At 44.3% G+C, this 15230-nt stretch overlaps 1 protein-coding gene across 7 annotated transcripts in view; it reads left to right on the forward strand.

Annotated features, from left to right (window-relative positions):
- trappc13 (trafficking protein particle complex 13) overlaps positions 1-15017 on the forward strand; it is a 114167-nt gene extending 99150 nt beyond the window's left edge. For 2 of the 7 annotated variants that reach the window (XM_038791044.1, XM_038791048.1), the window contains 3 exons: positions 11620-11770; positions 13033-13047; positions 14213-15017. In XM_038791044.1, coding sequence (XP_038646972.1) covers positions 11620-11770; positions 13033-13047; positions 14213-14320 — 274 coding nt within the window. In that variant the 3' untranslated portion in view covers positions 14321-15017. The remainder of the gene's footprint in view (positions 1-11619; positions 11771-13032; positions 13048-14212) is intronic. The other 5 variants (XM_038791046.1, XM_038791049.1, XM_038791047.1 and 2 more) reach the window with 3 other exon arrangements.
- Positions 15018-15230: the final 213 nt, after the last annotated feature.

The following is a 15230-nucleotide window of genomic DNA, read 5'->3' on the forward strand; positions in this document are numbered from 1 at the left end:
ATGGCGGTTAATATGGTCGCCGTCCTTAATTCTAATTATGCTAGCTCAAGAGTCGCCAGGTATCTTTTTGATACCGCCACAAGGTTCAAAACCGAATACTGATCAAAGACTCGATACCCCAGTTAGTAAATTCAAAATCAATACTCATTTATTTACACACAGTAAATTATACTCATGCACAGACTCTACCAACTAAACTATCACTACTACTAAAAGCCTATACTTAGCTTCGAGTGCCCACTCAGTCAGAGGAACAATGGCCGTTGTCCGATTCTGAGGCTGTTGGGATCGAACTTGTATGGAATAGTAGCTAGGAGCGTCTATCTCGTAGTGTGCGTTAACTTTGGACTTACTTGTTCTGGTGCAGCTGCTAGGCAGGCCTCTTGTCACTGAGAGCCAAGGCCAAGAAGAACAATTCTCTCTTGGGGGCTTTCTCTTATACCCAAAGGGGGCTTCACACACTTTTGGGCGGTCCTTGAACTTGGTCCCAATTAATTGGACGATATCCTGATCATTGGTATCGATTTCCTCCAATAAAGGGGTGGCTGCCCTGATTGCTGGGCGGGCCCTAGGTGGCCGTTGATCTGCTTTGTATTAGTCTCCTCTGGCACCGGGGTGTCTGGTTTGGTATCGTTTGCTTAAATGTTTCTCTTTTGTCCCCGGAGATGGCTCATTAGTATGCTAATGATTTTGCAGTATCGGTCTTGTCTGGGAGCTGCAACTCCAAACAACAGACAAACCTTGCACCTGCTCGCTTTCTCAGCATTATCCATTTTTCCCTTCATTCTCTGCAAGTGTCCATTTTGTAATCGGGACGTGGCCACCCCAGGTGGGTACAATGCCTTTTAACTATCCTATCCACCAGCTTTGCCGCCTTCAAGGTTCTGTCAATAAATGCCCCATCTGTTCCTCTGAGCTTCCTAATGTCCTGCCATTTGTTACATACTCCGTTGTCCTGTTTTTTCTTCCAGTGTGCATCACCTCGCATGTATCAGGATTAGATAACATCTGCCATGCTCTGCCCATCTGTCTAATCCATCTATATCACCCTGTAACCTACAACCCTCTTCTTCACTGTTTTTGTTTTGTTTTTCAAATGTTAGAGGCGGCACCGTGCTGGGGTATATGTTTGAGGGCTTTGTTATTGGTGCCTTTGCCGTTTTTGCTGGCCAGGCAAAGGCCAGGTACTCCGTGAGCCCAGAAGTGCAGCATCGTAGCATAGTGGTTAGCACAATTGCTTCACAGCTCCAGGGTTCCAGGTTCGATTCCCAGCTTGGGTCACTGTCTGTGTGGAGTCTGCACGTTCTCCCCGTGTGTGTGGGTTTTCTCCGGGTGCTCCAGTTTCCTCCCACAGTCCAAAGGTGTGCAGGTTAGGTGGATTGGCCATGCTAAATTGCCCTTCGTGTTCAAAATTGCCCTTAGTGTTGGGTGGGGTTACTGGGTTATGGGGATGGGGTGGAGGTGTGGGCTTGGGTGGGGTGCTCTTTCGGGGAGCCGGTGCGGACTCGAGGGGCTGAGTGGCCTCCTTCTGCACTGTAAATTCTATGAAACCACCAACATCCCCTCCAACTTCCCATGCACCATCACATAACGCAACCCTATTATTAACCATCACCCCCCCTCATCTTTGTATCCAGCCCCGAATGAAAAACCTGCCCCGCCTATCCATTTCTCAGCCTAGTCTGGTCCCCAGCTTCGGGTGCATCTCCTGCAAAGAAGCCACGTCTGCCTTCAAACTCCTCAGATGCGTGAACAGACACAACTGCTTAACCGGCCCATTCAAACTCCTCATGCTCCATGTGACCAGCTTGGTCAGGGGGCACCCCTGCCGATCAGCCATATCTCTTTCTGGTCTAGCCCCTGGCCCGCAACCCTCCAGATCCGCCCTCGAATATCTACCATCCTCGATCCCTTCGCAACTGTGCCAAACCAACCACACCTCGTGAGCAGCACCATCACCACCCCTCCCATCCTCGAACAAAGAACCAACTCCATCCCCCCCTCCCATGCCTTCCCCTTGGCAAACCACCATTTCACTCCCATGAACTGGCCCGCCCAGCTAGCATGGTGGCCTCCACCCAAGGCCTCCAACTGTCCTGCCTCCCTCCAGTTCTTCCCCCCCCCCCCCCCCCCCCCCCCCCCGGACCCACCAACCGTCAACCTCTAAAGAGTAACAAAAAAGGCACAATCACCATTGTTGCCCCCCCTCGTAAGAACCTTCCCCGGAAAAGCCGCCACATAATACTTTAAAAAACATGCAAAACTCCTCTAAAGTTCAATGTCCTCACATTCCTCCCAGTCCATTGTCCCTCATATATTCCATTGCCTCCTCTGGTGTGCCGAAATAAAGTTCTCGCTTCTGGAAAGTCACCCACAGGCGGGCAGGGTACAATACCCCAAACTTCACCCCATTTTCAAAGGGGGCAGCTTTAATCCGATTAAACCCGGCTCCCTCTTCGTCAGTTCCGCATCCAGGTCCTGGTACACCTACAGCACGCTCCCTTCCCAAGTACATTTCTTGGTCTGCCTTGCCCATCGAAGGATCTTCTCCTTGTCCAGAATGCGGTGTAACCGCATCACCATCGCCCTTGACGGTTCGCCAGCCTTCGGCCTCCTCCTCAGCACTCCACCCACCTTCAGAGGCCGATCGAAGACCCTCTTCCCCCATCAATTTCTCCAGAATCCTTGCCACATACACTGCGGCCTCCGCAGCTTCAATGCCTTCAGGCATCCCTACGACACTTAAGTTTTGCCTCCTGGAGCGATCCTCCTTCAGACTCTTCTGGCTCTCCTGCATCACGCCCACTTCTACCATCACCAACTGCTCCTCGTGATGCCCCACCACCGTCTCCATTTTCTGGATGGCCAGGCCCTGTGACTCCAGCCTCTACTCCACTCGAGCAATCCCAGATCTCAGCGGTTCCACCACCTTGGCCAGGTCTTCCACGGCCTCTTTCCTCTGTTGCAGAAACTTATTATTCAGGAACTGTACCAACTGCTCCCTTGAACACGAGCAAGCAGCGCACCCCCCTTGCTCTGCCATCTTTTCCTGTGGCGCACCATGAAGACCCTCCTGCTCCCGCTGCTCTTTCTTGCACCACTCCTTGTCCATGGATCCATCCACCGGACATACCAGAGGAGCATTACATTCCCCAGGCACTCCTGTATCGTTTGCCCACAAATACTTTGACCTTCAGGCAGGAAAAAGACAGAAAAAATCCATCTTAATCCGGAGCCACCAAATGTGCGCCTGTTCACACCGTGGCCGCCACCAGAAGTCCTCCTCTTCCCTATTAACCATCCTACCAATTTTAGGGTGGCACAGTGGCTCAGTGGTTAGCACTGCTGCCTCACGGCGGCAGGAACCCAGGTTCAATTCCGGCCCCGAGTCATTGTCCGTGTGGAGTTTACACATTCTCCCCGTGTCTGCGTGTGTCTCGCACCCATAACCCAAAGATGTGTAGGGTAGATGGATTGGCCGTGCTAAATTACCCCTTAATTGAAAAAAAATGAATTGGACAGTCTAAATTTAGAAAAAAAAACCTCCAATCTTGATGTCCCCTGCAAACATACTTATCATTCCCCCACTTTCTCATCTATATCATTTACTTGTATAACAAACAATAAGGGACCCAGCACTGATACCTTTGGTACGCCGCTGGACACTGGCCTCCAGTTACTCAAACAGCCTTCTACCACCACCCTTTGTGTCCTATTACTAAGCCAGTTTTGGATCAATCTTGGCAAGTTTCCTTGAATTTCATGTGCTTCAACCTTCCCAATACGTCTCCCTGCACTTCCTTCAGCTACACACACAGTCACTTTATCAAAAAACTCTATAAAATTTGTTAGGTATGACCTCCCTCTGACAAAATCATACTGACTATCTCTAATCAACCCATGCCTTTCCAAGTGGAGATTAAATCTCCAATAGTTTCCCTACCACTCAGGTAAAACTCACTAGTTCATAATTTCTTGGTTAATCTCTCCCACCCTTCTTGCTTTCCAGTCCTCTGGCACTTCCCCTGTGCTCAGAGAGGAATTAAAAACTTGCGTCAGAGCCCCTGCAATTTCATGCCCCGCCTCCCACAACAGCCAATTCATCCGGACCTGGGGATTTGTCTATTTTTAAGGCCGTCAAAGCCTCCAATGCATCCTCACTTCCTATGTCAAGCTGCTCAAAGTCCTCACAGTCTTGTTTCCTGAATTCTGTACCTAGGACCTCCTGAGTGAAGACTGATGAGGAGTATTAATTTAACACCCTAGCAATGTCCTGCGGCTTTACACACAGATTGCCCCCTTGGTGTCTAATGGGCCCTACTCTTTCCCTGGTTATCCTTTTCCCCCTTAATGTATTTATAGAATATCTTGGGGGTCTCCGTAATATTATTCACAAGTCCTTTTTCATGCCCTCTTTTTGCTTCTAATTGCTTTCTATATTCCTCTCGGACCTCAGTTGAATTTCTCCCTTTGGGCTTGGTTAAAGCCTTTCTCCTCTTCCTTATCCAGTCCTGGATTATCTTAGACATCCAGAGTTCCCTGAACTTATTGCTCTTGTATTTCCCCTATAGGGAACAGGTTGACCCTGTACTCTGCCTCTTTCCTATTTGATGCCCTCCACTGATCTGCTGGAGACTTTCCCACAAGACGTCAAATTTGATCAAATCCTGCCTTATTTTAGTAAAATCTGCCTTGCTCAAATCCTAAACAATCTTTTGCAGGTCATCTTTTTCCTTGTTCCGTAATAAACTTGAACCGTTCCGTGTTGTCGCTATCACGGAAATGCTCCCCAATGTCGTATTGAACACTTGACTGGCTTTGTTCCTCAGAACCAGATCTGCACCATCTCTTGTTGGGCCTTCTACGAATTGATATAAAAATTACCCTGAATAAATTGAATGTTGCAGCACGGTAGCATAGTGGTTAGCACTGTGGCTTCACAGTGCCAGGGTCCTAGGTTCGATTCCCTGCTGGGTCACTCTTTGTGCGGAGTCTGCATGTTCTCTCCGTGTCGGCGTGGGTTTCCTCCGGGTGCTCCGGTTTCCTCCCACAGTCCAAAGACGTGCAGGTAGGTGGATTGGCCATGCTAAATTGCCCTTGGTGTCCCAGAAGGTTAAGAGGGGTTATTAGGTTAGGGGGATAGGATGGAAGTGTGGGCTTAAGTGGGTCGGTGCAGACTCGATGGGCCGAATGGCCTCCTTCTGCACTATATGTTCTATGTTCTAAATTTCAAGAAATCCACCCCCTCTAAACCCTTTATATTATGACTATCCCAACTTATGTTGGGGAAGTCAAAATCCCCTAGTATAATTACTTGATTATTATTCTTACACATATCAGTGAATTTTCTACATTTCTGCTCCTCTATTTTCCACTGACGGTTTGGGGGCCTATAATACACTCCCAGTAATATGGCCGCTTCTTTTATATTCCTAAATTCTATCCACAAAGCCTCGTTTGAAGACCCTTCCAAGATATCATCTCTCTTCATTATAGTAATTGATTCCTTAATTAACAGTGCAACACCCTTTTTACATCCTGAAAGAGCTTATACCCCGGAATGGTAAGCTACGAGTCCTTCCCTACCTGTGACTTTCTCTGTGATGGCAACAGTGTCACAATTCCATGTGTGATTCCACGCCCTTAACTCATCAGTCTTGCCTATTACACTCATAGCATTAAAGTAAAGACCATCCATTCTCCTCGTGTCTGCATGTATCACACCCACAACCTAAAGATGTGTCGGGTAGGTGAATTGGCCACGCTAAATTGCCCCGTAATTGGAATTTAAAAAAAAATTATTTTTAAAACATCCAGTCTCGTCTTACTCTCTCGACACTCATCGTAACTGAATTCAGTCTGACTTGCTTCCTTTACTATAGTACGATGTGTCCCTGTTTTACCAATACTCTGTGTCCCCTCCCCCTCATACATGAGTTTGGAATTAGTGATCTGTCACAGCTGTCAATGGATGGGCTCAATGTTTATGACCTTGTGCAGTGAGAATAAGTTGTTGAACGTGGAAAAATCACCCATCAATTATCCTCTGGTCCACTTGTCAACCTGGCTGAACCCTGCACTCAGTGTATCTCAGCCAGTGAACTGTAAGGCAAGATTATCAACATATTTGCAGTTGCTTGTAGGTGCAGGCCATTTGGTGTTCATTGTGACAATGAAGAAGTGAAAAAGTTCCCACTCAGTTTGCACCTTTCAGCAGGGAACCAGACAGTTTAGACACCTTAAACTTTGCATTGGAAGGAGAGCCAACATACAAGCATTGATAGACTATTATAAACTTGCTCCTTTCCCTGCCACATGAGGGTTTTAAACTTACATTTGCCAGTTCTTCCAAAGAACAATACAGCACAGGAACAGGCCCATTGACCCTCCAAATCTGTACCAGTCTTGATACCACCCTTGGCCAAAACCCTTAGCAAATCCTTGTGCCGTATCCCTTTATACCTATCCTATCCATGTATTTGTCAAGATGCCTTTTGAACGCTGTTAATGTATCTGCTTCCCCAATCTCCTCTGGCAACGTGATTCAGGCACTCACCACCCTCTGCGTAGAAAAACCTGCCTCACGCATCTCCTCTAAACTTTGCCCCATGGACATTAAATCTGTGCCCCCTGGTGACTGATCCCTCCACCCTTGGAAAGAGTGCCTGCCCATCCACTCTATCCATGCCCCTCATAATCTTGTAGACCGCTATCAGGTCACCCCTCAACCTCCATCTTTCTAATGAAAACAGTCCGAGTCTATTCAGCCTCTCCGCATAGCTAACACCCTCCAAACCAGGCAACATCCTGGTAAACCTCCTCTACACCCTTTCCAAAGCTTCCACATCCTTCTGGTAGTGTGGCAAACAGAATTGTGCGCAATATTTCAAGTACAGCTGGACCAAGGTTCTATACAGCTGTAGCATGACTTACTAGTTTTTATACTTGATGTCCTGTCCAATGAAGGCAAGCATTCCGTATGCTTTCTTGACTACCTTCTCCACTTGTGTTCCCCACTTTCAAAGATCTGCAGACTTGCACGCCCAGATCTCTGACTTTCTATATTCCGAAGAGTTTTAGACCTCCCAAAATGCATTACCTCACATTTGTCTGGATTAAACTCTGTTTGCCACATCTCTGCCCAAGTCTCCAACCTATCTATATATGTCCTGCATGTAACATACATGGGTTTTGCATCCTGATTTGCATTGGCACAATAAAGCCATACCTCAAGAAATTATTTTTATAATGCTTTGTTCCCGATTTCAGTGTCTTAATGAGTTGTTCACCAGAGACCATGGAGCTCTGGATGCAGCTCACACCAGCACTGCTTTGATCTGCCATGGACTATCTTGAGAAGCTCTCTCCAGCAGATTCAGTTGTGAGAACCTGGTCTGTTTGTGTCTCTGGCCCTCTTTTCCTTATTACAAAATAATCCATCGTTAGTTCATACAGTCCTGTTGCTTACTTGCTGGCAGCACAAAATGGAGGAATGTCTCCTCCATGGTTTTACACCCGAAGCACAGATGTAAGCATGGCATCAGTGTACGTGTCGGGCACATGGCCTTCTCTCTGCCGCTGCCTCCGGTTGCAGCCGGCATTCTTTTTGTTACTTTGAAATTTTATTTTGAATATCTGATTTTTCCAAGTTTATGACTTTTGAACGACTGAAAATTAAAACAATTTCAGTTGAACATGCGCATCCTTACATTAACATATAAACTTTGTTTTAAATGTATACCCATTTCTTTAGAAATGTACAATCTTGTTTTTACTTTAAAAACTATGTCTTTAGGGGAGTAAAAGTAACTTGTGAAACACACACACTGACACAATATTTCTTACTGGCTCCACTACATTGCACATCCAAACACCCAAGTCATGGGTGGCATGGTGGCACAGTGGTTAGCACTGCTGCATCACAGCTCCAAGGACCCGGGTTCAATTCTGTCCTTGGGTAACTGTCTGTGTGGAGTTTGTACTTTCTCCCCGTGTCTGCGTGGGTATCCTCCGGATGCTCCAGTTTTCTCCCACAGTCTAAAGAGGTGTAGGTTAGATGGATTGGCCAGGATAAATTGCCCTTAGTGTCCAAAAAAGATTAGGTGGAATTACTGGGTTGCAGAGATAGGGTGACGGTGTGGGCTTAAGTAGGGTGCTCTTTCCAAGGGCCAGTGCAGACTCGATGGGCTGAATGCTCTCCTTTTGCACTGCAAATTCTATGATTCTATGATCTCCTTCTCTATCCTCACTAAAAGCACTGACTTCCTGGTTTCCAGAGAGTATACAGGAAGAAATAAATGGAGCATGTAATAAAGATACCACATTAATTATGGGTGGCTTTAATCTACATAATAGATCGAGCAAATCAGATTGGTAAAGACAGCCTAGAGCATGGAGTTCATGGACTATATTCGGGACAATTCACTGGAACACCTTGTTCTAGAGCCAGCCAGTTGGCAGGAAGAAAAGAAGCGCAATATTCTATTTAAATGGAGAGCAATTGCGGAACTCAGTGGCACGGAGGGCCCTGTTACTTGAAGTTAGGATGCAGATACAACAAGCAATTAGGAAGGCAAATGGAATGCTGGCATTTATTGCAAGGGGGATGGAATATAAAAGTAGAGAGGTTTTACTGCAGGTGTCTAGGGCCTTGGTGAGACCACATCTGGAATACTGTACAGTTTTGGTCATCTTATTTGATTAAAAATGTAATTGCATTAGAGGCACTACCATCCAGGACACTGCAGCCTGCTTGATTGACACCCCATCTGCAAACACCGCTGATGCACAGTAGCAGCCGTGTGTACCTTCTACAACATCCACTGCAGGAACTCCCCAAAGCTTCTTGGGCAGCACCTTCCAAATCCACGACCACTGCCATCCAGAAGGACAAGGACAGCAGACACATAGGAACACCATCAGCTGGAAGTTCCACTTCAAGCCGCTCCCCATCCTGACTTGAAAATATATGGCCTGCCATTCCTTCACTGTCGCTGGGTCAAAATCCTGGAGCTCCCTCCGTAACAGCACAGTGGGTGTACCCACATCACATGAACAGCACAGTGGGTGTACCCACATGACATGAACTGCAGCGGTTCAAGAAGGTAGCTCACCACCACCTTCTCCAGGGCAGTTGGGAATTGACAGTAAATGCTAGCCTAGCCAGCAACGTCCACGTAAAAAAAAAATATTTACGACGAAAGTTCACTTGACTCATTTCTGGGATGAGGTACTTATTTTATGAAGAAAGGTTAAACAGGTTGGCCTCTAGCCATTGGAGTTTAGAAAAATGAGAGGTGATCTTATTGAATCATATAAGATCTTGAAGGGATTTGATAGGATAGATACCACATGGGTATTTCCACTTGTGGGAGAGACTAAAACTAGGTGACAGCGTAAGAATAAGAGGTCTACCGTTTACAATGGAAATTCTGGCTTTATATTTTCTCTGAGGGTTGTTAGTTTGTGGAATTCTCTTCCAAAGAAAGCAGTGGAGATGGGTCATTGAATTTATTCAAGGAAGAGTACAGTTTTGATCAACAAGGGGGCAGACGGTAAAGTGGAGTAGAGCCACAGCGAGATCAGCTGTAATCTTTTTGAATGGTGGAGCAGGCTCGAAGGGCTGAATGGCCTCCTTCAGCTCCTAAGTCTTGTATTCCAGATGACAAAGCAGAAGTTTCCGAATGCACCAGTGACTTAACACTGCTTGTCAAACCCAATGCAAAGAGATGCTATTTAAAAGAAAAAGGTGAAGCTTTGCAGAACATTGAGGAGTAAATTGTGCATGAGGTGGAAGAACTTGAGCACCACAGCATGCAAAACACACACTGCCTCTGCAGATACTGAAATGCAGATTGTAAATTCAAGGAAATAAAGCAGGATGGAATTTGATATTTTCCTCTGGCAGAATGGTGTTTTGTTTTTTAAATTTTTCTTTTAACGAGTAAATAGACTGGAGACCTCATTAGCACTTTTTATGGAACACATTGTATAGTACAATGTGTCCTTGTGAGAAATTGAGGTTATTGGATAACTGACACACAGTGCAACGTTCCAAAGCTACAAATGCCAGAGTTTCTGGTGTATTTGAAAGAAATTTGGTCTTGGAATTTTATTTTACTCAAGGTGCAGAAACTGCTTGTGGTTTTTGCTGATGTGGATGACTATGGTTAGACTGAGAACATTTCCGTGAAAAAATCTAGCAGCCAATGGCCTAGGTTTGCACTTTCAGAGCTCTCTATTTGCCACAACATTGCTACAGCTACTAATTTGCACTCTCGCATCCACCTTCGATGCCCCTTCACCACCTTTGCCCTTCTCCCTCCCTGGTATGGCCCTCCTCTCCATTCCCTTCAGTTGATGGAGCACAAATTGGAGAGGACATGACTGATTAACTTAGCCATCCACCACAAGAACAGGCTGGACCACATAAACTAATCTAGTTTATGCTAACTCTTCCTAATCTAATACTGCTCACTATTCCGGGATCATTCCTGGAATGTAGACATAACTTCAGCTTTTTTTCCTCTTAGCAAATCATATTAAACTCTTCTCTGCCAGCTCCACGCTCCCCCTAACAATAAATATCAGGAGCTCATAGACTCAGCTGCCTCTGTCACATCCCTCTCTTCCACAAACTCATCTAGCCAGACTTCCTCTTACGTTCCACACTGACTTAACCCTGAACTCGTAACTTTCTCTTTCTCTCCTACCTCCCATATGCCATCTACAAGCTCATCTTTCCCATTGGTCCTAAATGCTCCCTTGCCCCTGCTTGCACGAAATTGCTGATCACCCAGTCTTCTCACCTGGATCCCATATTAACTAATACTATAAACGGTTCTCATCTTCAAGTCTTGGCATCACCTCCTCAAACCCTTGACCCACCATCCTTGAAAACTACTGCCCCATCTTCAACCTCCCTTTCCTCTCCAGTCCTTGAACGTGTTGTTGCCTCCCAAATCTATGCCTACGTTTGCCAGAACTCCGAGTTCAAATTTCTCCAGTCAGGTTTCCGCCCTGCCACAGTACGAAAGCAGCTCTTTTCAAAATCGCACATGATACCTATCCTATGCAAAGGTTACATATAAATTGTTGTCTAAGATGCAAATAGCCCTGTGTAACATCTTTACTTGGTCTGTGCTTCATTAAACAGAATGTCTGGGTTTTGGCATATTTATGCTTTAGATTCAATAGCATTGTTATACCGATAAAACTTCAGACTGGCCACCATGGGCGGCACGGTAACAGTTGGCACTGTTGCTTCACAGTTCCAGGGACCCAGGTTTGAAACCCAACTTGGACCTCTGGTCTGTGCAGGGTCTGCACGTTCTCCCTGTGTGTGCATGGGTTTCCTCCCAGTGCTCTGGTTTCTTCCCTCAAGTCCCGAAAGACATGTTTGTTAGGTGAATTGGACATTCTGAATTCTCTGAACAGGTGCCGGAATGTGATGACTAGGGGATTTTCACAGTAACTTCACTGCAGTGTTAATGTAAGCCTACTTGTGATACTACTAAAAATTATTATTATTATGTGAAAATGATTCAAATTTTTATTTTAATACAGCAAAATGCCTGTGATATGGTACTGAGCCGTCTCATTCAGTTTTTCTTTCTCTAGCAGTGAGAGGACAATGGATCTGGTGCTTGAAATGTGCAATACAAATGCAATCCACTGGTGTGGCATTTCTGGAAGACAGCTGGGAAAGTTGAGTCCAAATTCATCTCTACATCTTGCACTTAAGCTATTGGCTTCCTTACAAGGTTTACAGGTAAATCCTATGACTTAAAAGAAAAGTCAAATACAGGGAACTTATATCATGAAATTGCCTTGACAAATTTGCCTTCTACGTTGCTCCAAACCTAGCTACCGACTCATCCCTCTCCCTGGCAAGTCCACCTGTTCACAACCTCCGTGTTCACATTTTATCCTGAGATGAGCTCAAAACCTCATAATTGTGCCATCATTTAGACTGCCTATTCCCACCTTGATAACATATCCTGGCTTTGCTTGTCTCCGCTCATTTGCTGTTGAAACCCTCATTTGTGCCTTTTTTTTAACTTCTAGACATGTTTATTCCAGGCCACTGCTGGCGGTCTACAACGTTCTGCCCTCTTGTGAATTTGAGCTCATCCAAAACTCTGCTACCCCTGGCAATCCTGTGCTCACTGACTTACATTGGCTCCCAGTCAAGCAATGTCTTGATTTAAAAATTCTCATCCTTGTTTTCGAATCCCTCCGAACCCTTGCCCCTCCCTATCTCTGTGATCCTCTACAATATCTGAACTCTTCTAATTCTAACCTCTTATGCATCCCCTAATTTTAATCGCTTCACCACTGGCGGCCGTACCTTCAGCTACCTCGGCACCAATCTCTGGAATACAGCCCCTACACCTTTCCATCTCTCCACCTCGCTTTCGTCCTTTAAGACATTCCTTAAAACCAACTTCATTGACCAAGCTTTTGGTCATCTTACCTAATACCTCCTTAAATAACTCAGTATCGTACTTTCTTTTATAATGCTCCTGTGAAGCACGTTAGGATGCTTCATTATGTTGAAGGTTTGTATTATTTGTTGTTTTGTTTTGGATGTTGAAAATTTGGCTTACAGTCGTGAAGAATATACATTATGTCTGCTCATTTTCTTCCATTCATTTTGATATAAAATTGTGAACTGGCAAATACACATGCACATGTAGCAACCTCGACCAAAGTTCACAAGGGCTGAGGTTTACTTGGTTTTCAAAAACAATTTAATTGATCATTTTATAACCGCTTCTATTAATGTAGTCATGGCTTCTTGGATCAGTTTCATGAAATGATGTGAGCAATGCAATTTGTAATCAATTTTTAAGTACAGTCATTTTGAAAGTTGGTTATTCACTATTTACAAAACTGAAAGTTTGCAATATTTGCTAGATTTTTGCTGTTTTTATCTCAAATCTGTTATTTTCAGCATTGACCATGCATATGACATTGTGCTTTTCTTTTAATTTTGAAATTATTCCTGATGCTGGTTTTGAAAAATGCAAGGATGAGGAGTGGAAAGTAAGATTTGTAATTATATAGCACCTTTCACAAACTCCGGACATCCCAAAGTGCTTTATAGCCAGTGAGGTACCTTTTAAAATATGGTCTCTGTTGTAATATAAAACATGTGCAGTCAGTTTATACAGTAAGTTCTTGCAAACAACATTGTGATAGCTCGATAATCTGTTTTGGTAATATTTATTGGGGGATGTACATTGACCAGGACACCAGGGAGACCTGCCCTGCTGCTTGAAATAGTACTCGGGAATCGTTTGCACCCACCTAAAGGCAGATAGAAGCCTGGTTTAATGACAGATAGCACCTTTACCTGTGCAACACTCCAGGGTCTGCCCTGGGCTGTTTGCCTAGATTTTGTGCTTGGGTCCATGGAGTGGAACTTGAGCCCATAATGTCAGACTCTGAGGCAAGAGTGCTACCACTGAGCCACAGGTAAGCACAGAAGCAAATACCCGTGTATATATTCCGAAAACTGTGGAACTGTGCCAGCTGTAAAGCAAAGCACTGTGTGAAGACTTTGAATATATTGCACCTGTCCCTCTTTGAGTTTAGCTCTTCATTGTTTCATTGGTAAAGGGATGCTGTTTTAATGAAAAAGTACATGTTTTGTATGAGGAATCAGGATAGCTCTGTATCACTTTTGTGACAATATGTTTCTAGTAAGAATAATGAAGGGTTAGCAGTTTACTGTAACGGCATCCAGCCACTAGATGCCGATCAAGCACATACATGTGGATCACATGATACTCTTGATTCAGGGAGAAGGTTGTTAGGCGAGGTAGAGAATAATCGTGCTATCAGGAGCTCTGTAAATAGAATCATAGTTTTAGTGAATCTGTAATCTTTTATATCTTAGCAAGCAAGTCAAATCTATTTAGTTGTGGTGTAAATAATTAGCTTTCTTCAAAACGTAGCTTGATGTTTTTTTGTGAGACACTACACTTCGAAGCCATCCTCATTCAGAAAACAGGGAACGTTACAGCTTTCACCTGTCACATACAAACAATGTGATATTTCTATGTAATTTGTTCTATTATGTTTGCAACTGAATTTGAACACTTCCCCTTTAACAATTTTGAACCAATGTTGCAGTTCCCTTCAGTGACACGCTACTTACATTTTGTCTATACTTCCTAAACTTAATTTTGTTCATTTCTCTTTTCAGAGCATTTCAGGATTGCGACTGATGGATACATTTTTAAAAAGAACTTACGAGTACGATGATATTGCACAAGTATGTGTGGTCTTTTCACATCTGAATCCAGAAAGCTAGAAGCATCTTCCAGTTGTGGTGTTCCCTTCCTGTGGTTAGCTGTGGACATATGCCTCTGTTTTAATGATGTGACTGACGTTTCACTGTTGAAAAACTATCACCATATTCATATAAACCAACGCGTGAGGATATATAATTTTGAAAGGTCTGTTGATGCTACATCTATTTGGGAAATGTTAACTCGGGTATGAGTCATTTGATGCTCCGGCCCTCACCTCTGGTACCTACTTTCAAATCCAATGCAGGTGGTGAGATGGTAATATTCTCTGCTTACTGGCTGTGGAAATCTTGCATGAATGAAGTTTGGGCAGTCTCAAATCTGTTTCTTATTGGGCATGAACCCACAACACCAAACTGCAATTTGCTACCAAATTAGTCATCGTATTCGACAAGGCCAAGGAGTATATGTCATGGGAAATTGTCACAAAAGTGCAGAAATTGAGTGCATTTGTGAGAGTGGAGTTGAAGCATATTGTGGAGGCACAGTAGAGGGTGCTTCACTCTGCATCTAATCATGCGAAACCTGATTGGGCGTGGTTCATGTTGCCTGAGATGCAAAGTGGTCTATTCTGCAGCACCTAATGAGGTTCACATTGATGAACATTAAATCCACAGAGGTTGTTTTTTTAAAAATATTTGTTCAAACCTGTTTTTAACTTCATGTACATGTAATAAAGCCTTAAATGTACTAACAAAATGGTCTCCAGTGTATGTTGCTTCTGAAAGAAATTGATAACATTGTTTTACAGTTAGTGTAACGGCGACTGTCATGACTAAAACTTTTTTTAAAAAAAATTTTATTGAAATTTTTTACAGAAAATATAACATCAAACAATGAAAAGCAACAATAAAACACCATAATAACTGTACCACCCCCAAGTCCGTATCAATGCATGCATCTCACCCCCCC

The sequence above is a fragment of the Scyliorhinus canicula genome, chromosome 3 (assembly GCF_902713615.1).
Source record: "Scyliorhinus canicula chromosome 3, sScyCan1.1, whole genome shotgun sequence".
Taxonomy (NCBI): Eukaryota; Metazoa; Chordata; class Chondrichthyes; order Carcharhiniformes; family Scyliorhinidae; genus Scyliorhinus; species Scyliorhinus canicula.